At 36.9% G+C, this 26,004-nt stretch overlaps 2 protein-coding genes across 2 annotated transcripts; both read left to right on the forward strand.

The window, feature by feature from the left end:
- Positions 1–7,109: 7,109 nt before the first annotated feature.
- Positions 7,110–10,411, forward strand: LOC144446841 (uncharacterized). Its single transcript, XM_078136682.1, has 3 exons — positions 7,110–7,216; positions 8,652–8,796; positions 10,061–10,411. The coding sequence occupies exons 1-3, from the start codon at positions 7,149–7,151 to the stop codon at positions 10,409–10,411; spliced, it is 564 nt and encodes a 187-aa protein (XP_077992808.1). The 5' UTR covers positions 7,110–7,148.
- A 2,293-nt stretch (positions 10,412–12,704) lies between these two features.
- LOC144446700 (H/ACA ribonucleoprotein complex subunit 2-like protein) lies at positions 12,705–17,503 on the forward strand. The gene is made up of 4 exons (XM_078136521.1): positions 12,705–12,897; positions 14,807–14,876; positions 16,481–16,586; positions 17,016–17,503. The coding sequence occupies exons 1-4, from the start codon at positions 12,741–12,743 to the stop codon at positions 17,139–17,141; spliced, it is 459 nt and encodes a 152-aa protein (XP_077992647.1). The 5' UTR covers positions 12,705–12,740; the 3' UTR covers positions 17,142–17,503.
- The last annotated feature ends 8,501 nt before the right edge of the window (positions 17,504–26,004 follow it).

Genomic DNA, 26,004 nt, shown 5'->3' on the forward strand with positions numbered 1-26,004 from the left:
TTGATTCCTAATTTTTGGACATCTGAGCGGAGACTATTGTAAAAAAAGCTGTCACTGTTTATAAGTAAAGAGTTGATCAGTTGCTAACATTTGACCCACTGTGTGTGTGAGTTAATTCTATTGATAGTGGACAGGGCAGTTGAGTTTTGATTGTACGGCTTTCCACAGGATGGTGTAAATGGTACAATATCCGAATCTGTACTGACTTACGCCATCTGCAAACATGACTAACATGTACTGAGAATGTATGTTATTTGAATAAAAAAACTAATATACTGTATTGAACTAGGGGAGAAATTCATAGTTTGCACCAAATCTAGTAATATTTTTGATCCACTAAATGATCCAACTTTGTTCAAATAGATGGGGAAATACTGAATCTACTTAATTCTAATAGAAGTTCATTTCATATGATCTTTCCAAACTATATTTATCCTTGCACTAAAGCCATTCACTAAATTTTCTCTCTAGGGTCATATTTTTGTAAGATTGCCATGGCCATTCAGGATGCAACAAGATGTGTTCCATTGAAGCATTTAAACATAAATAGATTACATGACATAATCATGGTAAGTAAACCATTTGTTCATATTTAACCATAAATAGATTACATGACATAATCATGGTAAGTAAACCATTTGTTCATATTTAACCATAAATAGATTACATGACATAGTCATGGTAAGTAAACCATTTGTTCATATTTAAACATAAATAGATTACATGACATAGTCATGGTAAGTAAACCATTTGTTCATATTTAAACATAAATAGATTACATGACATAATCATGGTAAGTAAACCATTTGTTCATATTTAACCATAAATAGATGACATGACATAATCATGGTAAGTAAACCATTTGTTCATATTTAAACATAAATTGATTACATGACATAGTCATGGTAAGTAAACCATTTGTTCATATTTAAACATAAATTGATTACATGACATAATCATGGTAAGTAAACCATTTGTTCATATTTAACCATAAATAGATTACATGACATAATCATGGTAAGTAAACCATTTGTTCATATTTAACCATAAATAGATTACATGACATAGTCATGGTAAGTAAACCATTTGTTCATATTTAAACATAAATTGATTACATGACATAATCATGGTAAGTAAACCATTTGTTCATATTTAAACATAAATTGATTACATGACATAGTCATGGTAAGTAAACCATTTGTTCATATTTAAACATAAATAGATTACATGACATAATCATGGTAAGTAAACCATTTGTTCATATTTAAACATAAATTGATTACATGACATAGTCATGGTAAGTAAACCATTTGTTCATATTTAACCATAAATAGATTACATGACATAGTCATGGTAAGTAAACCATTTGTTCATATTTAAACATAAATAGATTACATGACATAATCATGGTAAGTAAACCATTTGTTCATATTTAACCATAAATTGATTACATGACATAATCATGGTAAGTAAACCATTTGTTCATATTTAACCATAAATAGATTACATGACATAATCATGGTAAGTAAACCATTTGTTCATATTTAACCATAAATAGATTACATGACATAATCATGGTAAGTAAACCGTTTGTTCCTATTTCTAAATAAGCACATTACAATATGAGTTGGTGGCAACAAATGTAAAAAAAATCATTCTGAGATTTATTAAAGAATAGTAAGATCAAATTGTTAAAGTGACCATATGGATTAGGATTGGATTTTTAATTATAAGTAACAGATACAATCCGACCAATATGCGTCGAGCGGTAGCGAGGCGCATATTGATCGGATTGTATCTGTTTTGTACACCGGCTAATTTCCTTTGTTGTGTATTGAGTTTCGAAATCCAATATACTCCGGAGATAACTCATCACCACAACAATTAATAACAGTGTCTGCGCCATCGTGCATGTCTGCATATCTTCCGGGCTATGTATACACTCTAGCTAATACACATACACAAACAAAATTAGACACTCACTTCACACTACAAGTTCTCAAATACAGTGTCTGCTGTACTGTGCATTATCTCAGAGGATATTTTTGACATTGGAGTCAGAATTACATACATCAATGAAGTTGGATACTCTCCACACTCTCCATGTTCATAAATGTAAACTGAGCGAAACATCGCTTTCGACAAGACATGCTTAGCTACTGAAAGGTTCAGACACACAAGCTATTGACGTTTATTTCGTTGGGCTTTCGCCACCATCGATCATTCATTTTGACAGCTCTTTCTGGTTGATAACAAACTCGCATTACAAACTTCTTCCTGTTGGAGTATATTGCGCACACAGTCAAATATACTCCGGATGTTGACTTTTTATTACCATGTCTGTCTAATATACTCTGGGTATGGACTTTTCATTACCCGGATGGTATTTCTCATATTCTCAGCTCCCTGGATTTTGAAGCGGGAAGTTTGAGGACACCTGATTGGCTGATCGCCCGATTAGTCACTGTCGCTTGACAAGAAACGCCCACGCCGGTGTACAAAACAATTTTATTATCGCTTCCTACTTGAAAAATCAACATGAAATAACATATACCAAGTCCTTGTTTGTAAATCTATAAATTGCAATAGATTATATGTGTGTAAAATTTTTGTTATTGTACATACAATAACAAACTTTTGACACATCTTTTAGCATTTTTAATGTATTGAGTTACAAACACGGACTATGTCTATGTTGTTTTACATTGATTTTTCAAGTAGGAAGTCATGATAAAACTGGTTTGTAAATTAAAAATCCAAAATAAATACCAAATCCTAATCCATATGGTCACTTTAAGGAACAAAACAAGAAAAGATAGCATGTATTCTGGCAATATCCTCATCTAAAAGATAGCATGTATTCTGGCGATATCCCCATCTAAAAGATAGCATGTATTCTGGCAATATCCTCATCTACATCCATATCGTAAAATCACACTCTTTGGATATGACACACTAAAAGTAATAACCATTGCAAGTACTTTTTTTATCATGTGGTAAAACAAATTCTTTGCTATATTTACATTTTAGTGTCTTGTGTGCTTTCATTTATGATTATATACAGTACAAGTTCTTAAATTTGTCATTCACAGGTATGCAGCAAAAATGTCACTGTTTTTTTTGTTGATTGAAACAACATACTGAATTTACTCAGTGAAGTGCTAATAGTATTTTTAGTTTAGGAAATAATCTATTTGTAAAATGATATTGACACCTTGAAACATTCAGATATAACAGTTATCACCTTGTATAAATAGTGAGAACTAACCAGGCATAATACCCCATCATATCACTAAATACAGGATGCAACACACACATGATATGACAGTTATCACCTTGTATAAATGGTGAGAACTAACCAGGCATAATACCCCATCATATCACTAAATACAGGATACAACACACATGATATGACAGTTATCACCTTGTATAAATAGTGAGAACTAACCAGGCATAATACCTCATCATATCACTAAATACAGGATACAACACACATGATATGACAGTTATCACCTTGTATAAATAGTGAGAACTAACCAGGCATAATACCTCATCATATCACTAAATACAGGATACAACACACATGATATGACAGTTATCACCTTGTATAAATAGTGAGAACTAACCAGGCGTAATACCTCATCATATCACTAAATACAGGATACAACACACACATGATATGACAGTTATCACCTTGTATAAATAGTGAGAACTAACCAGGCGTAATACCTCATCATATCACTAAATACAGGATACAACACACATGATATGACAGTTATCACCTTGTATAAATAGTGAGAACTAACCAGGCGTAATACCTCATCATATCACTAAATACAGGATACAACACACATGATATGACAGTTATCACCTTGTATAAATAGTGAGAACTAACCAGGCATAATACCTCATCATATCACTAAATACAGGATACAACACACATGATATGACAGTTATCACCTTGTATAAATAGTGAGAACTAACCAGGCATAATACCTCATCATATCACTAAATACAGGATACAACACACATGATATGACAGTTATCACCTTGTATAAATAGTGAGAACTAACCAGGCATAATACCTCATCATATCACTAAATACAGGATACAATACACATGATATGACAGTTATCACCTTGTATAAATAGTGAGAACTAACCAGGCATAATACCTCATCATATCACTAAATACAGGATGCAACACACATGATATGACAGTTATCACCTTGTATAAATAGTGAGAACTAACCAGGCATAATACCTCATCATATCACTAAATACAGGATACAACACACATTATATGACAGTTATCACCTTGTATAAATATAGTGAGAACTAACCAGGCATAATACCTCATCATATCACTAAATACAGGATACAACACACATGATATGACAGTTATCACCTTGTATAAATAGTGAGAACTAACCAGGCATAATACGCCATCATATCACTAAATACAGGATACAACACACATGATATGACAGTTATCACCTTGTATAAATAGTGAGAACTAACCAGGCGTAATACCCCATCATATCACTAAATACAGGATACAACACACATGATATGACAGTTATCACCTTGTATAAATAGTGAGAACTAACCAGGCATAATACCTCATCATATCACTAAATACAGGATACAACACACATGATATGACAGTTATCACCTTGTATAAATAGTGAGAACTAACCAGGCATAATACCCCATCATATCACTAAATACAGGATACAACACACATGATATGACAGTTATCACCTTGTATAAATAGTGAGAACTAACCAGGCATAATACCCCATCATATCACTAAATACAGGATACAATACACATGATATGACATTTATCACCTTGTATAAATAGTGAGAACTAACCAGGCGTAATACCTCATCATATCACTAAATACAGGATACAACACACATGATATGACAGTTATCACCTTGTATAAATAGTGAGAACTAACCAGGCATAATACCTCATCATATCACTAAATACAGGATACAATACACATGATATGACAGTTATCACCTTGTATAAATAGTGAGAACTAACCAGGCATAATACCTCATCATATCACTAAATACAGGATACAACACACATGATATGACAGTTATCACCTTGTATAAATAGTGAGAACTAACCAGGCATAATACCTCATCATATCACTAAATACATGATACAACACACATGATATGACAGTTATCACCTTGTATAAATAGTGAGAACTAACCAGGCATAATACCCCATCATATCACTAAATACAGGATACAACACACATGATATGACAGTTATCACCTTGTATAAATAGTGAGAACTAACCAGGCATAATACCTCATCATATCACTAAATACAGGATACAACACACACATGATATGACAGTTATCACCTTGTATAAATAGTGAGAACTAACCAGGCATAATACCCCATCATATCACTAAATACAGGATACAATACACATGATATGACAGTTATCACCTTGTATAAATAGTGAGAACTAACCAGGCATAATACCTCATCATATCACTAAATACAGGATACAACACACACATGATATGACAGTTATCACCTTGTATAAATAGTGAGAACTAACCAGGCGTAATACCCCATCATATCACTAAATACAGGATACAACACACATGATATGACAGTTATCACCTTGTATAAATAGTGAGAACTAACCAGGCATAATACCTCATCATATCACTAAATACAGGATACAACACACATGATATGACAGTTATCACCTTGTATAAATAGTGAGAACTAACCAGGCATAATACCTCATCATATCACTAAATACAGGATACAACACACATGATATGACAGTTATCACCTTGTATAAATAGTGAGAACTAACCAGGCATAATACCTCATCATATCACTAAATACAGGATACAACACACATGATATGACAGTTATCACCTTGTATAAATAGTGAGATCTAACCAGGCATAATACCCCATCATATCACTAAATACAGGATACAACACACATGATATGACAGTTATCACCTTGTATAAATAGTGAGAACTAACCAGGCATAATACCTCATCATATCACTAAATACAGGATACAACACACATGATATGACAGTTATCACCTTGTATAAATAGTGAGAACTAACCAGGCATAATACCCCATCATATCACTAAATACAGGATACAACACACATGATATGACAGTTATCACCTTGTATAAATAGTGAGAACTAACCAGGCATAATACCCCATCATATCACTAAATACAGGATACAATACACATGATATGACAGTTATCACCTTGTATAAATAGTGAGAACTAACCAGGCGTAATACCTCATCATATCACTAAATACAGGATACAACACACATGATATGACAGTTATCACCTTGTATAAATAGTGAGAACTAACCAGGCATAATACCTCATCATATCACTAAATACATGATACAACACACATGATATGACAGTTATCACCTTGTATAAATAGTGAGAACTAACCAGGCATAATACCCCATCATATCACTAAATACAGGATACAATACACATGATATGACAGTTATCACCTTGTATAAATAGTGAGAACTAACCAGGCATAATACCTCATCATATCACTAAATACAGGATACAACACACACATGATATGACAGTTATCACCTTGTATAAATAGTGAGAACTAACCAGGCGTAATACCCCATCATATCACTAAATACAGGATACAACACACATGATATGACAGTTATCACCTTGTATAAATAGTGAGAACTAACCAGGCATAATACCTCATCATATCACTAAATACAGGATACAACACACATGATATGACAGTTATCACCTTGTATAAATAGTGAAAACTAACCAGGCGTAATACCTCATCATATCACTAAATACAGGATACAATACACATGATATGTCAGTTATCACCTTGTATAAATAGTGAGAACTAACCAGGCATAATACCTCATCATATCACTAAATACAGGATACAACACACATGATATGTCTCAGGGTAACACTTTTACATGTATTGAATGTCTTTATGTCTTTCATGACTAGGCTATTCAAGATGTGCCACAGACGTACCTCAGAACAGCATTAAATGTATTCTCAGAGTGGCTAGTGGTGTGTAAGAATGACTTTGTAAAAGAAAACACATTAACTGCTGTTATGCAATCTTTAGTATCCTTTCTATTCCTGAGTGAAGATTTAATTCCACATGAACTTTACAAAATAAGGTGAGCAAACCATACCAAGGCTAGTCGGCTACCCAGACTTTCTGGTTAGATAGTCTTGGAGGATACAGCTTCAGCGATTGGAACAAGATGACTGCATGGAGACACTGATCCACAACATGCATATGACCACTCAAATGGTGGTACTCTTGCTAAGATTATTTTGGTTATTAATTTTGTAACAAAGACAGTTTTCAAAACTTTCATAAATACCATGATTTCCATGAAATATATTCAGATTTGGTGAAAATGAATTTTCCATTTTCATCCAATCAGAAGTGTCGGAGAGTCTCCATCTTACGTTCAAATCACTGAGGTTGTATTGTCCGAGACTCTGTCAGAGGAAGTCTGGGTAACTGAGACTATACCAGGGATAACATTGTATTGTCTGAGACTCTGTCAGAGGAAGTCTGGGTAACTGAGACTATAACAGGGATAATGTTGTATTGTCCGAGACTCTCTGTCAGAGGAAGTCTGGGTAACTGAGACTATACCAGGGATAACATTGTATTGTCCGAGACTCTCTGTCAGAGGAAGTCTGGGTAACTGAGACTATACCAGGGATAACATTGTATTGTCCAAGACTCTGTCAGAGGAAGTCTGGGTAACTGTGACTATACCAGGGATTAAAATGATAGTGCTTATGAAATTTATGTCAAAATTATCCTGAAACATATGAGTGCATGAATCAACTCTTTACTAAACCATGATTAAACCATACAGATGTAAACTCTTTTCTTCTTATTGATGTTCATCATAACCAATCAAATGTCAATAGGTAAGGTTCAATGTGTACATATCTAATCATATTTGATTTTACGGTTCAAAGATGTATCGCTTGAGACAACATCATAATACATTGTTACATTTAGGCTTGTTTTGTTTTTTGTGTATTTTAATTGAAATAATAATATTTCCCATGTGAAATGATGGAAAGACATGTTGATCTCTTTAATTGTGAATGATTTTATAGAACAAAGACTAAACACCATTAATGACAGAGAAGGGTTTTATTGCTAAACCCAGGGTATGGTCAGGTGAAAACCATCCCGAGTAGCTCATGTAAACCACAGAATATTTGACATTGTATGGGGGACACATAATGCATTTTGGAACAGGCCACATGTTGATGTAACTTGTAACAGGCTACAGGTTGATGACCTTGTAACAGGCTACATGTTTATGATAAAAATATGGAGTTTATGTAAAAGCATTCATTCTAATAGATCAATGAAAGTTCGCAGTCAGTCCTATTGTACTGCTAGATCAAGCAAATTTCACCTGGCAGTGAGATCAAGTTTATGTTAAAACCTACAAACAGGTCAAAGGTCATTGATCAGAGATACATCATGTTTCTAAATCTGTGGCACATTTAATAATTTAGTCAAGAATTATATAGTTTGGAGAAGTATACAAAGACCTTGTATTCTTTCTTTAGATCCAAAGGGAGTACAAGGAGACAATTTGAAATGTGCGGTCTAAGAAACAAAACGGAAACTGGTGTGGAAGTTAGAGTTGTTTGTGATGGACCCAACTACACGACAGACTGGGTAAAGAACTACAAAGTGTTAACAATGGCAGAGGTAGGTTGTTTCTGTTCAGTTTTAAAAACAGTTCGTACATAATGTATTTCATAGTTAACAATACTAAGGGATGTATTACATAGACATACTCTTGTGTGATATACATCCATAGTTAACAATACTAAGGGGTGTATTACATAGACATACTCTTGTGTGATATACATCCATAGTTAACAATACTAAGGGATGTATTACATAGACATACTCTTGTGTGATATACATCCATAGTTAACAATACTAAGGGATGTATTGCATAGACATACTCTTGTGTGATATACATCCATAGTTAACAATACTAAGGGGTGTATTACATAGACATACTCTTGTGTGATATACATCCATAGTTAACAATACTAAGGGGTGTATTACATAGACATACTCTTGTGTGATATACATCCATAGTTAACAATACTAAGGGATGTATTACATAGACATACTCTTGTGTGATATACATCCATAGTTAACAATACTAAGGGGTGTATTACATAGACATACTCTTGTGTGATATACATCCATAGTTAACAATACTAAGGGGTGTATTACATAGACATACTCTTGTGTGATATACATCCATAGTTAACAATACTAAGGGATGTATTACATAGACATACTCTTGTGTGATATACATCCATAGTTAACAATACTAAGGGGTGTATTACATAGACATACTCTTGTGTGATATACATCCATAGTTAACAATACTAAGGGGTGTATTACATAGACATACTCTTGTGTGATATACATCCATAGTTAACAATACTAAGGGATGTATTACATAGACATACTCTTGTGTCATATACATCCATAGTTAACAATACTAAGGGGTGTATTACATAGACATACTCTTGTGTGATATACATCCATAGTTAACAATACTAAGGGGTGTATTACATAGACATACTCTTGTGTGATATACATCCATAGTTAACAATACTAAGGGGTGTATTACATAGACATACTCTTGTGTGATATACATCCATAGTTAACAATACTAAGGGGTGTATTACATAGACATACTCTTGTGTGATATACATCCATAGTTAACAATACTAAGGGATGTATTACATAGACATACTCTTGTGTGATATACATCCATAGTTAACAATACTAAGGGATGTATTACATAGACATACTCTTGTGTGATATACATCCATAGTTAGATTCACTGGTAAATATAAGTAGAGATGAGATTATGATGTGCCAAGTATTTTACAGAATGACTGTGTAACACGTTATCCAATAAGGTTCTCTTTTTTACTTTCAGAATAAAGCCAATATGTATGAATTGGAGGCGTCATACCCACAAATGGTTTGTCAGTTTGTAGCAGCAGCAAGACATGCCCGTTTCAATACTGATACTCATCATATACTGTACAGTGTTTCTATGTGTGGCAAACGTTCCATTCTGTTAGCAAGAGCACATGTTTGGAAACAATTAACTGAAAGAACAGAAAGTTGTATTGGAGACCAGCCAGCATTGGAAAAGTCCCATTTCTTGTATCGTAAGGTTACTTCCCATGACTCTAATCAATGTTATGATGTTTTTCCTATATTGACTATTTATATGGCAGTCAAGGCTGTCACATTACTACACATGAAAACCACTTTCTCCTGAAAAATCAAAAGATGAAAAAGTAGAACCAAGACTTAATTTAGACCAATGTAGTTTAAGTATTTTCTCTGTCTACAGTTCTCAATCAAGTGAATGAAATAATCAGTTTCATTTGTTAGTCACACAGAAGTAATTTGAGGGGAGACTGCTGTACTTGAGGGGAGATAGTGTGTTGTACTTGAGGGGAGACAGTGTGCTGTACTTGTGGGGAGACAGTGTGTTGTACTTGAGGGGAGACAGTGAGTTGTACTTGAGGGGAGACTGTGTTGTGCTTGAGGGAGAGACAGTGTGTTGTACTTGAGGGGAGACAGTGTGTTGTACTTGAGGGGAGACAGTGTGTTGTACTTGAGGGGAGACAGTGTCTTGTACTTGAGGGGAGACAGTGTGTTGTACTTGAGGGGAGACAGTGTGTTGTACTTGAGGGGAGACAGTGTTGTACTTGAGGAGAGATAGTGTGTTGTACTTGAGAGATAGTGTGTTGTACTTGAGGGGAGACAGTGTGCTGTACTTGAGGGGAGATAGTGTGTTGTACTTGAGGGGAGACAGTGTGTTGTACTTGAGGGGAGACAGTGTTGTACTTGAGGGGAGACAGTGTCTTGTACTTGAGGGGAGATAGTGTCTTGTACTTGAGGGGAGACAGTGTTGTACTTGAGGGGAGACTGTGTTGTACTTGAGGGGAGACAGTGTGTTGTACTTGAGGAGAGATAGTGTCTTGTACTTGAGGGGAGACTGTGTTGTACTTGAGGGGAGATAGTGTGTTGTACTTGAGAGGAGACTGTGTTGTACTTGAGGAGAGATAGTGTCTTGTACTTGAGAGGAGACTGTGTTGTACTTGAGGGGAGACAGTGTTGTACTTGAGAGGAGACTGTGTTGTACTTGAGGGGAGATAGTGTGTTGTACTTGAGGGGAGACTGTGTTGTACTTGAGGGGAGATAGTGTGTTGTACTTGAGAGGAGACTGTGTTGGACAGGGACTTGGGGGTTTTCTTTGAATCTTGGGCACAGGTAATAAAAAATGAGAAATACATACATGCTTTAATTTGTTGCTCCTATTACCTCTTTTTTACTGAATGGTTTGTGTGTGTGTGTGTGTGTGTGTGTAAACACCAATATTATTTTGAGTGACACTGTCTAGTTTGTTTGTTTTTCAAATGAAAATGATCGCACCACAGCTGTGTGCATGCATGATTTGAGTAAAAAAAAGTATTTTTGGTAAAACAACTTACACTCAAGAAGTACTGGGTAGATTGTTGTTGGGGATGTCATTTGGGATGTGTAATTTATACTACTCAGTGTCCTTTATGGAACCACAGGCAACGTCTGTGATAAGAAATCTCCAGCCCTTGCATCAATCTCTATGCATAACTATGTCTTTTTCAAAAGAAACGAAAAACTTGAAGTAGATTGACACGCTAACATAAAGCCCAGGATGGCGGTCACGAATGTCAAACAGACAGGCAGACCTTGACACAGGGACACATATTATTGCTTCGATTGTTGTTTTTCTAAAAAGGAAAGGGAAAATATCACACAAATCCTGACTGAAAATGTATCAATATACACTATATACTAGTAGAAGTATTCTTTCCAAAAGGTAGGGGAAATAAATTCAAGTCAAAACGTTTTTAGGGAGCCATCAGTAATTACAACTGGGGGGGGGGGGATGCTGGGGGAAATCAAGCCCAGTCTATGGTATAAAATGCAATCCTCCCCCTTGTCCATTATGCTAAAAAGTGACCCTCTCATAATTTTTTTTCTCTGAAATATGACCCTAACACAATTCGACTAGCAAAATCGGTCTTGCAATTCGACTAGCAAAAACGGAAATTAATTTTCATAAATCAAGTAATCCGACCACTAACATATCGTAATTATTAAATCTGGCCAAATTGATGGGATTATTACAGTACATTACAATGCTGGCAGTGGTGGGATGTGGTAGCAGTAGGATTTGGAACCGATGGCAGTGGTAGGATCAGGCCAAAATAACAATATAAATTATAATGCAAATTTAGATTAAAATGAGTAAAATGTAACCCTGCCCTAATTCCCATATTTTAATATATGGTCCCCTGAAGACCTATTTGTAAAAAGTGACCAACCCCCTATTTCCCCCACCCCTGCCCCTAGTAATTACTAAAGGCTCCCTTATATTAGCCTGTGGACAAGGAAAACAACAACTATGTGCCCCTATGGACAGACAGGCATGCCCAAAGATGACTGAATGGCACAATTAATACAAATGTGTACGAAGGAATTGATGTATCAAACTTTGAGGGCGCCTTCCAACGCCGGTATACTTGTTAACCCAGCAGTGTGGAAGTTGAACAACCATGGGTAAGACACCGAAAAAAGACAAGGAGGCTCGGGAAGAAGAGGTTGAAAGCACCGAAAGGACGTATGAAAGTCTTGTTACTTTGGTCAATCCAATTTCAAGTCCTCTTGCGGGAAGAAAACTTACAAAACGACTGTATAAAACTGTCAAGAAAGGTCAGTGACACAATATTCAATAATCCCCAATATGGCTGCCACCATTCGTGACCACGCGGTCCACACTCGTATATTTGTTTGTATCTACGAATAGATGATTGTAACGCGAAAGCCAAAACATTAACCATTGTTAATTGTTGTTGGAACGTAAATGAAATTGTAGCTACATTGTTGCATGTAACGATATTTCTAAAACTATACGTTCTGAATCATTACAGTGCAGTGTTAGTGTTAGTGTTAGTGTTAGTGAAAAACATACTGTGTATGGTTTGTTGAATCATGGCAATACATGTATAACCCATGGTTGAATTAATTACGTGCAAACTACTTCGAGTCCCGCTTGCAGACAGAGGTTTAAGTCGGGACTCGATTCTGACAGTGCCCCTTTTCATGGTTAAAATCGAAACCCGTACTCCGTCTGCAAGCTTGACTAGTTGTTAATCCTTAATTGTGCATGTATGTGTGGTTGTAATATATGTGATTATTGAGCGTGAGGGTCGAGTGACAAATCGGGGGGGGGGGGGGGGTCTCTCATCTACTGGTTTGGTCAGGGCTAATGTTAACATCATTGGGTGCCTCTCTCCCAGTCGTACAGTGCCCAGGCCATGTGTTAGCTTGTTCAGAGAGAATACTTTACATTCGGGGTTTTTTTTTGTAACATTCGAATTTGAAAGAATATTAAGCTTAAAGTTCTTCCACTGGATTTTAAAGAGATAAAACTTAAAAGTCTCGGTGAGATCAACTTTTAAATTTCTAAATTCCAGAGACTGTTCAATATATACATCGTTATTCTTGCAATATATTACTTATTCAGTACATAACATAATAGCAAAAAACAAAAAATGCACAAATGTGAGTGTCATGTACACTTTAGTTATTTATATGTCACCTGTTGCCAATCTCGCATTCTGATTGGTTGAGAGCCCTGCAGATATTTTTCACCAACAGCTGTAATTTTGCTTGTTGTGTCACATGATCACTGCATGTCCCCTTGTAAACAAACCATACAGAAAACTACATGTACAAATCCAGGTATTACCAGCATTTCCAATGCCAAATTTATTGTCAAATGTACAAAATACATAGGGAAATTGTCAAAAATTCCATACAGAATGGCGAATGTCCCGGAGACAGTGAACGCACAGTCATCTCATGATCGTAAACATGAATTCCTAAATTTATGAATGATGTCGAAATTACCACCACAGAGGGCAGAATTTTTGCTTAACTAGAACAACAAAGCATATTATGAAGTATGCAAAACAAGGACATTTTCCAGCTGAAGGTTACTACAGTATTACATTTCTGTAGTTTGAATCTGACTGAGTGATATGCAAATAATGAATGAATGAATGAATGCAATTTATTTCACCAGATAACAAAAATAAGCTACACTTTCAAAGAAACATATGATACAAATATACAAAATGAATACAAAAGAAATAGACAATTGTTATCTGATGTAGAGCATCAGCGGAACTAGTCTTGTCCATGGCCTATACAATTTTCTACATTTCAAATCAATAATGGCACGCAACAAACTTTCAAATATAGTAAACTTTACATCATACTACAGAGCAAACGCTCACTCTGATTGGATGGTAAAGTTAGGGTTGTCATAAACAACTGCATTGCAGTCATCAGAGAGGTGTGTGATATTAGTGCTGCAGAATAATGCATAAGTGATTTTATTTTGAAATGAAGCAGTACTTTTAGACTTTCCTTGAAGAATGAAATCATAGCCGCAGGTGACGTGTAAGTATGTTATTTGCCAAATACTGTTCCACAACTTGCTATGCAAGGTCATTAATGATCTCTTGCTGCAAGACATGGAACAGTATTTGGCAAATAACATATACATATTATCAAATGAAAATTTTTATCTAGTTTACATCTATTATTTTTACAGCAAGTAAACAAAAGATGGTCAGAAGAGGTGTGAAAGAAGTACAAAAATTCATACGCAAAGGAGAAAAAGGGTAAGTTGCATGTTCCATGTTATTTCATTTCTCTTGTGTGCCAGAATAGTTTGACATATTTTACAATATATTTGGTCATACATTTTATAGCCACAGAAATGTCCTCTTAGCAATGTGAATATCATGGACAGAAATGTCCTCATACTAGTCTTAGCAGTTGATCCTCTTTCTCCCTAGGGTGTACACAACTAAGTACAAGTTGGTCCTATTTCTCCCTAGGGTGTATTTGTTTGTACACAACTAAGTACAAGTTGGTCCTCTTTCTCCCTAGGGGGTATTTGTTTGTACACAACTAAGTACAATTTGGTCCTCTTTTTCCCCAGGGTGTATTTGTTTGTACACAACTAAGTACAAGTTGGTCCTCTTTCTCCCTAGGGTGTATTTGTTTGTACACAACTAAGTACAAGTTGGTCCTCTTTCTCCCTAGGGGGTATTTGTTTGAACACAACTAAATACAAGTTGGTCCTATTTCTCCCTAGGGTGTATTTGTTTCTACACAACTAAATACAAGTTGGTCCTATTTCTCCCTAGGGGGTATTTGTTGTACACAACTAAATACAAGTTGGTCCTCTTTCTCTGGAGGGGGTATTTGTTTGTACACAACTATGTACAAGTTGGTCTTCTTTCTCCCTAGGGTGTATTTATTTTTACACAATTAAATACAAGTTGGTCCTCTTTCTCCCAAGGGGTATTTATTTTTACACAACTAAATACAAGTTGGTCCTCTTTCTCTGGAGGGGGTATTTGTTTGTACACAACTATGTACAAGTTGGTCTTCTTTTTCCCTAGGGTGTATTTATTTTTACACAATTAAATACAAGTTGGTCCTCTTTCTCCCTAGGAGTATTTATTTTTACACAACTAAATACAAGTTGGTCCTCTTTCTCCCAAGGGGTATTTGTTTGTTCAGAGTCTTTTCCTAGTGTTTCACTGCTATTAAATTGGAAACAGTTCGTTGCCAATTCAAATAGCCCAGTTCTTTTTTGAAATAATTTATAGGCAAGTTAACCAAGAACTTGTTTACATACATTGTATGAATGTATTATTGACTGCTATATGTACTGCTATGCAATATCACTTGTTGTTTCCCTTTACCTGGAGTGACTTTCCAGGACTTTTCTTTTAATTTTGAATTTATGTTGTCATGATACAATTTTTGTTAATCTTCTCTACTACTACTAGGGGTATACCCCCCCCCCCCCATACATGTATTTGCTTGTACACAATAACAACAAGTTGAACAAAAACAGGATTATTTGATTTATACTTTCCATAGATTTGTTGTGTTAGCTGGTGATGTGACACCCATTGATGTCTACTGCCATATTCCACTCATATTTGATTTATACTTTCCATAGATTTGTTGTGTTAGCTGGTGATGTGACACCCATTGATGTCTACTGCCATATTCCACTCATATTTGATTTATACTTTCCATAGATTTGTTGTGTTAGCTGGTGATGTGACACCCATTGATGTCTACTGCCATATTCCACTCATATTTGATTTATACTTTCCATAGATTTGTTGTGTTAGCTGGTGATGTGACACCCATTGATGTCTACTGCCATATTCCACTCATATTTGATTTATACTTTCCATAGATTTGTTGTGTTAGCTGGTGATGTGACACCCATTGATGTCTACTGCCATATTCCACTCATGTGTGAAGAAGCTGAAATTCCATATGGATATGTACCGTCAAAACAGGTCAGTATCATGGCTTACAAATTATATACATGTACATGTACATGTACATTACAAAGATGTGTGCCAAACAGTGAATTACCTGATCAACTTCATGTAAGTGACTCCAGTAGTGTCCAATCCAGCTATTGACTGCAAATTTGTATGCCGTGACAAACATGTACGCATATGCAGCGACATTATCGGTCATTTGGTTTTTTGTTATGATGCCCATATCTAAGCAAAGCCAGTATTTTAGACTTCCTTTTGCCAAATTCCTTTTAGATACATCTCAAAAGATATCCTCAGCAGACAAGTAATGTGTATTGTATTTTTGTCTTGTCTTGTATTGTATTGTGTTTACTATACCATGCTTTCCACAGCATGTTGTTAAGTAATAAAGGTTATTGTTTGTTTAAACTAATTCTAACACACTGTAACTCTATTTTGTAGGATCTTGGAGCCGCCACAGGAGCCAAACGACCCACAGCTTGTGTACTTGTAAAACAGTCTGATGAGTACAAAGACACGTATTTAGAATGTAACGGTGAACTGAAAGCACTTCCACTGCCAATATGATGGACAAATCAGTATTCCACACTGAACTCTGTATTTTATGACTGCCAACGACACAAAGTATCTGGTGTCATTTTAATCAGAAGGCAGAATAGTTGAAACTTTATGGACTGTCTCAGTGACAGCCAGGCACTTATTTGCCCTGTTAACTATATTTTATAATGAAAAGATATAGGAGTGGGTCTTGTATTATACAGTTGATATAAAACTAAGACGTAAGAGAGAAATTTGCTTTCTTCCTAATTGTATCTTTCTTAAGTTGAGGCGATGCAAGTTGTAAGGTACAAATTGGGTATCTGATGTCATTACTCTTCTGTTAGTCAGAGTTAGATAATACTATTAATAGTATATTCTGCCAAGTTTAATCATGGTATATAACATCTTCATTAATACATTTGCAAAGCTGTATAATAAAGATGACAATTTCTACTGAAATTTTTTTTATTAATTTTTACATAAATGTTGTACAAGCCTGAAGATTTGGAAAAGTTCAGTAGTTTTATACATATCCTACGTATGCGTGAGTGAGTGAGTGCGGTCCTACTAATTACTGCCCGGGAGATACAAGAAGTGCCCGGGAGCAAACTGGTGGCCAAATGGCACTCAAAAGTCGATATTTATGTGCATTGGCCCACTTGGAATGTATATTGACCAAAATTTAGTGGATTTAAGCCCCCGATTGCTGCTTTTCCAGTCTTAAATTTTCTAGCGTGTTACAGACATTGCATGGCTACAGCATATATAACTGCCCGGGACACATCTGGCCTGCATGAGATGACTACATGCGATATGACTACATGTACATGCGATGTGACTACATGAGATGACTACATGTACATGCAATGTGACTACATGCAATGTGACTACATGAGATGACTACATGCGATATGACTACATGCAATGTGACTACATGCGATGTGACTACATGCGATATGACTACATGCGATGTGACTACATGCGATGTGACTACATGCAATACTGCGATGCGAGATGATGACATGATATGCAGCGATTTTGTAATGACGTTATGCCATTCGTAGATTATTCGATATGCATAATGCGAGTATTAATATGAAACAGGCTAGGGAGTACTGTCTAACAAGAAGAAACAGGTCAAGAATGAACCACGTGGCTTCCGTTGTCTCTTGCTGAGAATTGCTCTCGTCTAGCGTCTGCCCATGGCTTCCACTTCGACCACAGCCTCCATAATCCGTAATTTACAGTCGAGTGTTCATTCCTTACTGGTAGACCTGCGATCACTAAATGATAGAAACTTTGATGGCTTCCAACAGAAGTGTGTAACCCTTGTGCGTCTGGCATTTAATTTAGACGCTTTAGGTATAATTGACAATAACGTCGTAAGTCACCTACATTTGTTGCCACAATTTTCTGTTTGGTTTTGGCACACGGTAATAGAGAGAGTAAAAAGATGCTGTTCTATCACACACATATTATATTTAGAAAACTACATATTTCATACATGTTTGATTTTCAATTAAATAAACATCGTTGACAGTTTTTATGCCATGGTATGGTGACACACTGAAAATACAAATCGGAAACTTGATTGGTGAGCTCAAACATTCAGATAGACCGGTCAGTTTCTCCAGCTTGGGGGATGGGGGGGGGGGGTGTCAGTGTTTTTTTCCATTGGGCCGACAAAAAGTCACTGACCCCCCTGAATAAAGTTTCATAGCATCTGACAGTAAGTTGTAGAGGGAAGAGCTTTGAGACTGGGATATGTCCACCTCTTGTGTGCGTGAGTGTGTGTGTGAATGGGGGGGGGGGGGTTCTAGGGGTCTCCCCCTAGAAAACGGCCTGGAGGATTTTTACTTCTAAAGGCAATGTTTTGGCTATTCACAGACACTTTCAGACAATAATGTACAAATTTTACAAGACAGCTCTAACATGTAAAAAGCAACTCTGTGAGGTTGAAACATTTTTGAAATAAAGTTTCATAGCATCTTGACAGTAAGAGGTGGAGGGAAGAACTTTGATTTGAGGCTTGGACATGTCTACCTCTTATGAGGGGTCCTAGGGGATCTCCCCTAGAAGCTTTTCAAGTTTGTTTTTTTTACCAATTTTGGTGAATCTTATTGTTGGTTTAACGAATGAGTGGCCTCTGGGGGGATGGAGTCCAAGGCCCCCCCCCCCCCCCCCCCCCCCCGCCAGATCTGCAGTTTTTTGTTTCTATTTAGGCAATTTTTAGGTTATTCATAGCCTCTGAGATATATCATGCCAAGCATCGAAAAGCTAAAGTAAATATAACTTTTTACATAAGTTTTCCATGTTATAAAAGTGGGCCTGTAACATTGGTATAGGGGCATTGATATTGCATGTATAGTAAAGTTACTGATGTGTTAGAGCACTTTAGGAGGTCATACCTAGTGTACAATAGAAACTTGAATTTGAGTTGTGGTGTCGATACATGTAGTGTCTGAAATAGGAAGTATATCATCCCTTTTGACAAATTCAGACTAGAACAATTTAGATTAAGTTCTTTTATAAACTATCCAATAGTATGAAGGTTACCATTACAAAACCTTCAAGTTCACTTTTGCCCCAAAGTGTAAGATAAGTGAAGCATTGATTGTGAAACAGCCAAACACTTACATGGCATGTTCTGTAACTAGTGTTGTAGCTAGGTAATACATGTATTATATGTATAATTTTATGTATAGTTATGTTTGAACCCTTACATGAAGTAATATTTAAACCATTTATGAAAGAAACAGAGACAAGAACAAATATATATATGTACCACAGGCTAACGAAACTGACTGGTCCCTGACATGTGTTTGAAACTGTTTGTCATGATTTGACAAGTGTCCTGGTTGGAGAGGTACAAGCAAGTTGAACAGTATACTCGAACCTGTGCATCATTTCCATGCCAAGACATTTTTTTTCTAGCAGCAGTGGTCCATCTTTTTTTCCCATAACCCTCTCATATCCGGATTTTTTTCAAGAAAATCCATTTGGCATCTTTTTTTCCCCGAAATCTTCCAAGCCCCCCCCCCCCCCCCAGGATATCAAATGGTCCACCTCTTACCACGTGCAACATGCTGAGGAGTACTCCCTAGCCTGTTTTATATTAATACTCGTATTATGCGTATTGAATAATCTACGAATGGCATAACGTCATTACAAAATCGCCGCATATCATGTCATCATCTCGCATCGCAGTATTGCATATAGTCATCTCATGTAGTCATGTCGCATGTAGTCATCTCATGTAGTCATATCGCATGTAGTCATCTCAAGTAGTCATCTCATGTAGTCACATCGCATGTAGTCATATCGCATGTAGTCACCTCATGTAGTCATATCGCATGTAGTCATCTCATGTAGTCACATCGCATGTAGTCATATCGCACGTAGTCACCTCATGTAGTCATATCGCATATAGTCATCTCATGTAGTCATTGCAGTATTGCATATAGTCATTGCAGTATTGCATATAGTCGTTGCAGTATTGCATATAGTCATTGCAGTATTGAATTTTCGAATATTGGCAGGCATTCAACGCCATATGTCAATGTTGTTGAATACGGTATGTATTCAAGACACAATACTTGCTCTTGTAGGGTTTCTATCACACAGGATAACCAGGCGTGCCAGTGGCAGAGAGATAGTACAATTTTTGTCAATACAAGTAGGCCGACACGTTTTCCTACATTCAGTGAAATCATACGTTATTTTCACCTGTGACCATGCATGTTGATATCTAGACTTTATTACAGGTTTATCTACTCTCTCCTCAAGGACGCTGACCTCTACAGTTATTTTCATTTGGAAATTTCCAAAACAAAATGGTTATCGTCGAAATTTTACACAAGTAAACAAGCAAGACATATACAGCATTGATACTGACAAAGACATAGCTACAAAATTGTTCAATTTCATAAAAACTAAAAAAAAAAGTTGTTTTTAAAGGCCCAAGAATTGTCATTGCCGTCACCAGTACCAACCGGCGCTAAGTAGTGGTGTTCCTAAGGTAGGAACATATATCGAGTGCCCGGGGAAAATTGCGCCTCTATAACACCATTAGAATTATATAGATGTACAGTATGGATACTAACAAGGGCATAGCTACAAAAATGTATAATTTCAAGAAAGCAAAAGTGACATTTTGCGCCCGACGCCCAAGGCAACCGGTGCTAAGTAATGGCGTTCCCTAAGATAGGGATGAGGGACATATATCGAGTGCCCGGGGAAAATCGAGGAAGGGTAATACATCTAAAAGTATATAGATATATAGTATATATACTTAGAAGGGCATAGCTACAAAATTGTATAATTTCAAGAAAGCAAAATTGAAAATTTGCGCCCGACAATTGCCGTTGTCGTCACCCCTGCCAACCGGCGATAAGTAATGGCGTTCCTTAAGATAGGGGAGGGGGACATATATCGAGTGCCCGGGGAAAATCGCGGAAGGGTCATACAACTAAAACTATATAGGTATATAAGTATCGGAGTGTCTGGTGACAAGCGCTTATCAGCAGCATATTGTTCTCGTGACAAGCGCCGAGCGTACATGTGTACTACAGCCTGGTCGACGTCAACATGTGCGCTAGTACTGACCCGTACCTTTGACACAATTAAGGCCCGGAATGGAGTTATACCGTCACCGTGTCGTTTTCCTGTAGTAGTTTCAAGTTTCCCACCCCAGCTTTAATAGTACTTGAGATTTAATGTTTATTTCACGATTCGGCGTTTAACTTGCGCGGCCGGTGAGCTGTCGTCAGCTGTATGTCATTACTTTGAGGCCATCACTGCACATGGGATAAAACAAGTAAAAAAGACCACGCAACACCACAAAAACTATACGCATTTTACCTGTCCTTCACAATAATGAATGTTATTGATGCAACAAACTTTAGTTGTTTTAGATTAATTACCTTTACTGTTTACACGTTGCACGTAGTACTACATCACATACGCGGCCATGGCCATGGAGCATATAGGCGGTGAAGTGTACATGTAATGTGTGTACGCGGCGGACTTCGCGGTTGTTGGAAAAAACAGGAGCTATCACACGTAAATTAACAGTTTTAAGAACTGATGGTGTTTGATAAAGTGCAATCAATTTCAAGGGTAATAAGAACGTTTTACACTTGACGCCAAAACACATCATAATGGGTGTCAAAGGTCACGCTTGTCAGCAGCATATTGTTCTAGTGACAAGCGCTTGTCAGCAGACTCGGCCATATAGTATAGATACTAAGAACGGTATAGCTACAAAATTGTTTGTACACCGGCGTGGGCGTTACTTGTCAAGCGACAGTGACTAATCGGGCGATCAGCCAATCAGGTGTCCTCAAACTTCCCGCTTCAAAATCCAGGGAGCTGAGAATATGAGAAATACCATCCGGGTAATGAAAAGTCCATACCCAGAGTATATTAGACAGACATGGTAATAAAAAGTCAACATCCGGAGTATATTTGACTGTGTGCGCAATATACTCCAACAGGAAGAAGTTTGTAATGCGAGTTTGTTATCAACCAGAAAGAGCTGTCAAAATGAATGATCGATGGTGGCGAAAGCCCAACGAAATAAACGTCAATAGCTTGTGTGTCTGAACCTTTCAGTAGCTAAGCATGTCTTGTCGAAAGCGATGTTTCGCTCAGTTTACATTTATGAACATGGAGAGTGCGGAGAGTATCCAACTTCATTGATGTATGTAATTCTGACTCCAATGTCAAAAATATCCTCTGAGATAATGCACAGTACAGCAGACACTGTATTTGAGAACTTGTAGTGTGAAGTGAGTGTCTAATTTTGTTTGTGTATGTGTATTAGCTAGAGTGTATACATAGCCCGGAAGATATGCAGACATGCACGATGGCGCAGACACTGTTATTATTATTGTTGTGGTGGTATGATAGCAGTGTATGAGTTATCTCCGGAGTATATTGGATTTCGAAACTCAATACACAACAAAGGAAATTAGCCGGTGTACAAAACAGATACAATCCGACCAATATGCGCCTCGCTACCGCTCGACGCATATTGGTCGGATTGTATCTGTTACATAATTTCAAGAAGTAAAAAGAGTCATTTTGGGCCCGGCAATATTGCCGTTGCCGTCACCCATGCCAACCGGCGCTAAGTAATGGCGTTCCCTAAGATAGGGGAGGGGGGAGTATATCGAGTGCCCGGGGAAAATCGCGGAAAGGTCATACAACTAAAACTATATAGGTATATAATATAGATACTAAGAAGGGTATAGCTACAAAATTGTATAATTTCAAGAAGTAAAAAGAGTCATTTTGGGCCCGGCAATATTGCCGTTGCCGTCACCCATGCCAACCGGCGCTAAGTAATGGCGTTCCCTAAGATAGGGGAGGGGGACATATATCGAGTGCCCGGGGAAAATCGCGGAATGGTAATAAATTTAAAAGTATATAGATATATAGTATACATACTCAGAAGGGTATAGCTACAAAATTGTTTAATTTCAAGAAAGCAAAAGTGACATTTTGCGCCCAACAATTGCCGTTGCCGTCACCCATACCAACCGGCGATAAGTAATGGCGTTCCCTATGATAGGGATGGAGGACATATATTGAGTGCCCGGGGAAAATCGCGCCACTTTAACTCCTTTAAAACGTCATATATATATATATATATATATATATATATATATATATATATATATATATATATATATAATTGCGATGTTACAGCTACCAAATATTTGTCATTTACAGACGCCCTAAGGTGAAATATCATGTCCGAGATTTTCCTTACCACCGTCACCCATATTAACTACCCATAAGTCCATAACCTTGCTAACTGCACGGCAGAGAGATCGACTGCCCGGGGAAAACCGCGCCACTTTATTTAAACTCCTTTCAAACGTCATAGATATATATTTTGAATACTTGCGATGTTATAGCTACCAAATATGTGCCATTTACAGACGTCCTAAGGTGAAAATATCAGGCCCGAGATTTGCCGTACCACCGTCACCCATTACAAGTCCGAGATGTCCCCATGTTTCTTGTTTTAATACCGAAAACATTTATCGGATGCGAAGGGAAAATCGAGCTAATGTAATTAGGGCAAAAGTCCATAGATATACATTTGTGAAATATAAGAAATACTTATTTCTTTAGGTCCTATAAGAGTATAGTGGTGAATAATTTTAGTTCGTTTTAGTATGAGTTTGTTTTTTTAATTGGCGTTTGAACAAAATACAGCAATCCCCAGAGAAACGAACTCAATACGTGTAAATTAGGTGCGAATTAGATTTGTTACTTGCAAGTAACCACCTTCTTGGCATCGTTAATGCATGTCGGGAAGAACATCGAACATAATGAAAGTGTGAGTCTAGTATGAGTCTACATGACAGCTGTGGAGAAACAACCTTTGTATAAATTCAAATGTGTGAAAGTGTATTATTACTTGTGCGACATTTTTCGCCGACAAAGGGGCAGATCTGAAGCAAATTGCCGACTAATGGACACCGATCGGGCTATTTAGCAACAAGGTGCTAATAATGATTTATTATCATTATCATTATCGACAAGGTGTGGACGACCAGTTCTGAAGTACGCCGAGATGCGCCTAGCGCCTTTACAAGCATGGTCCTGACAGATGAATTTTCTTCTAACTATCCCCCATCCACTGCGCAAATCAGCAATGGTATACTTTCGTTGTAATGACCCCTAGTTTTTGTGGTCTTTTTTTTATTTGAATAAATATTTTCTTAGCAAAAGTGTGTTCTATTCTGTGACATACATAATGCCCCTATGATGGCAGGCCCAGACGAAGCGGGTACGCGTGCTTGTCAGAAATTTCACGGCGGTGTTTTGTGTCGGCCATCTAAATCCGAGGAATCGTTAAAAAAGGGGTATTAAAAGGGTACTTTATTCTGATTACCCTAACATTAGGGCTAACAGTGTATGTGTAGTGTATGGATTACATGTAAGTGTCTTTGAATGTAAAAATTTCCGGTTTTAGGAAATAAGGCGATGTTCTTTGCAGTGAAGTTTTCTCCCAGATTCACTAAAAATGGGGAAAAAATCTCCCGTGAGACTGGTACCATGCCAGTTATCTTTCTACCCAGCGAACGCCAAAATCAACATAAATGATTACCAGCCATTCATATTTGTTATTCAAATAAACACCAGATTAATTGTTACTTGTTTTGCAACTTTTCAATCACTTGGCTACATCATAGCATAGCTCGTAGCGACTTCTGTAAACACATAAACACCATACCTTCTCTATAGTCATGATAGTGGTGTGAGCATGTACCAATCGCCAAGCATATATCTATATGTTCGATAATGTATTATGATAATGTATTCTTTTATTGAACTTATAATTACTAGGGCCTAATAGAGACACCCGGGTTTGAGACATTACCTCGGCATTAAATGCACACTCAGTCGTAATTTTCACACATGATTTATCGAGGTTTTAGTACCAATAACACCTCCCACCCACGTGGGGACGGTTTTGGTGCATGTGCCAAGTATTAACAAAGTAACTTTCTAGCTAAACTTCAGCCAATCAGTTTTCTTGGGCCGTGTGCAAAGGATAAAGTAACTTTCTCCCTAATTTCAACCAATCAAATTTCAGAGGATCTATACACGATGTATAAAAGGCCATATTTTTAGCTGCTCGATCATTTCGATCTACTGAGCTTAGCACCTGCTATCCTTAAAACCGATTATCCACCTGCTATCATCCACCGATTATTATCCACCGATTATCATCCAAAACTGTGTCTGTATTTCCACCACTCATACTCCAAGTACGAGAAGCCAAGATGAGTACCGTCATGAATAGAAGACCAAGCCGTGTTACCAAGCGAAAGTGGCCTTGCGGTGCCTGCAGTCTGCAATGCAACGACCG

The sequence above is a fragment of the Glandiceps talaboti genome, chromosome 15 (genome assembly GCF_964340395.1).
Source record: "Glandiceps talaboti chromosome 15, keGlaTala1.1, whole genome shotgun sequence".
NCBI classification, from domain to species: domain Eukaryota; kingdom Metazoa; phylum Hemichordata; class Enteropneusta; family Spengelidae; genus Glandiceps; species Glandiceps talaboti.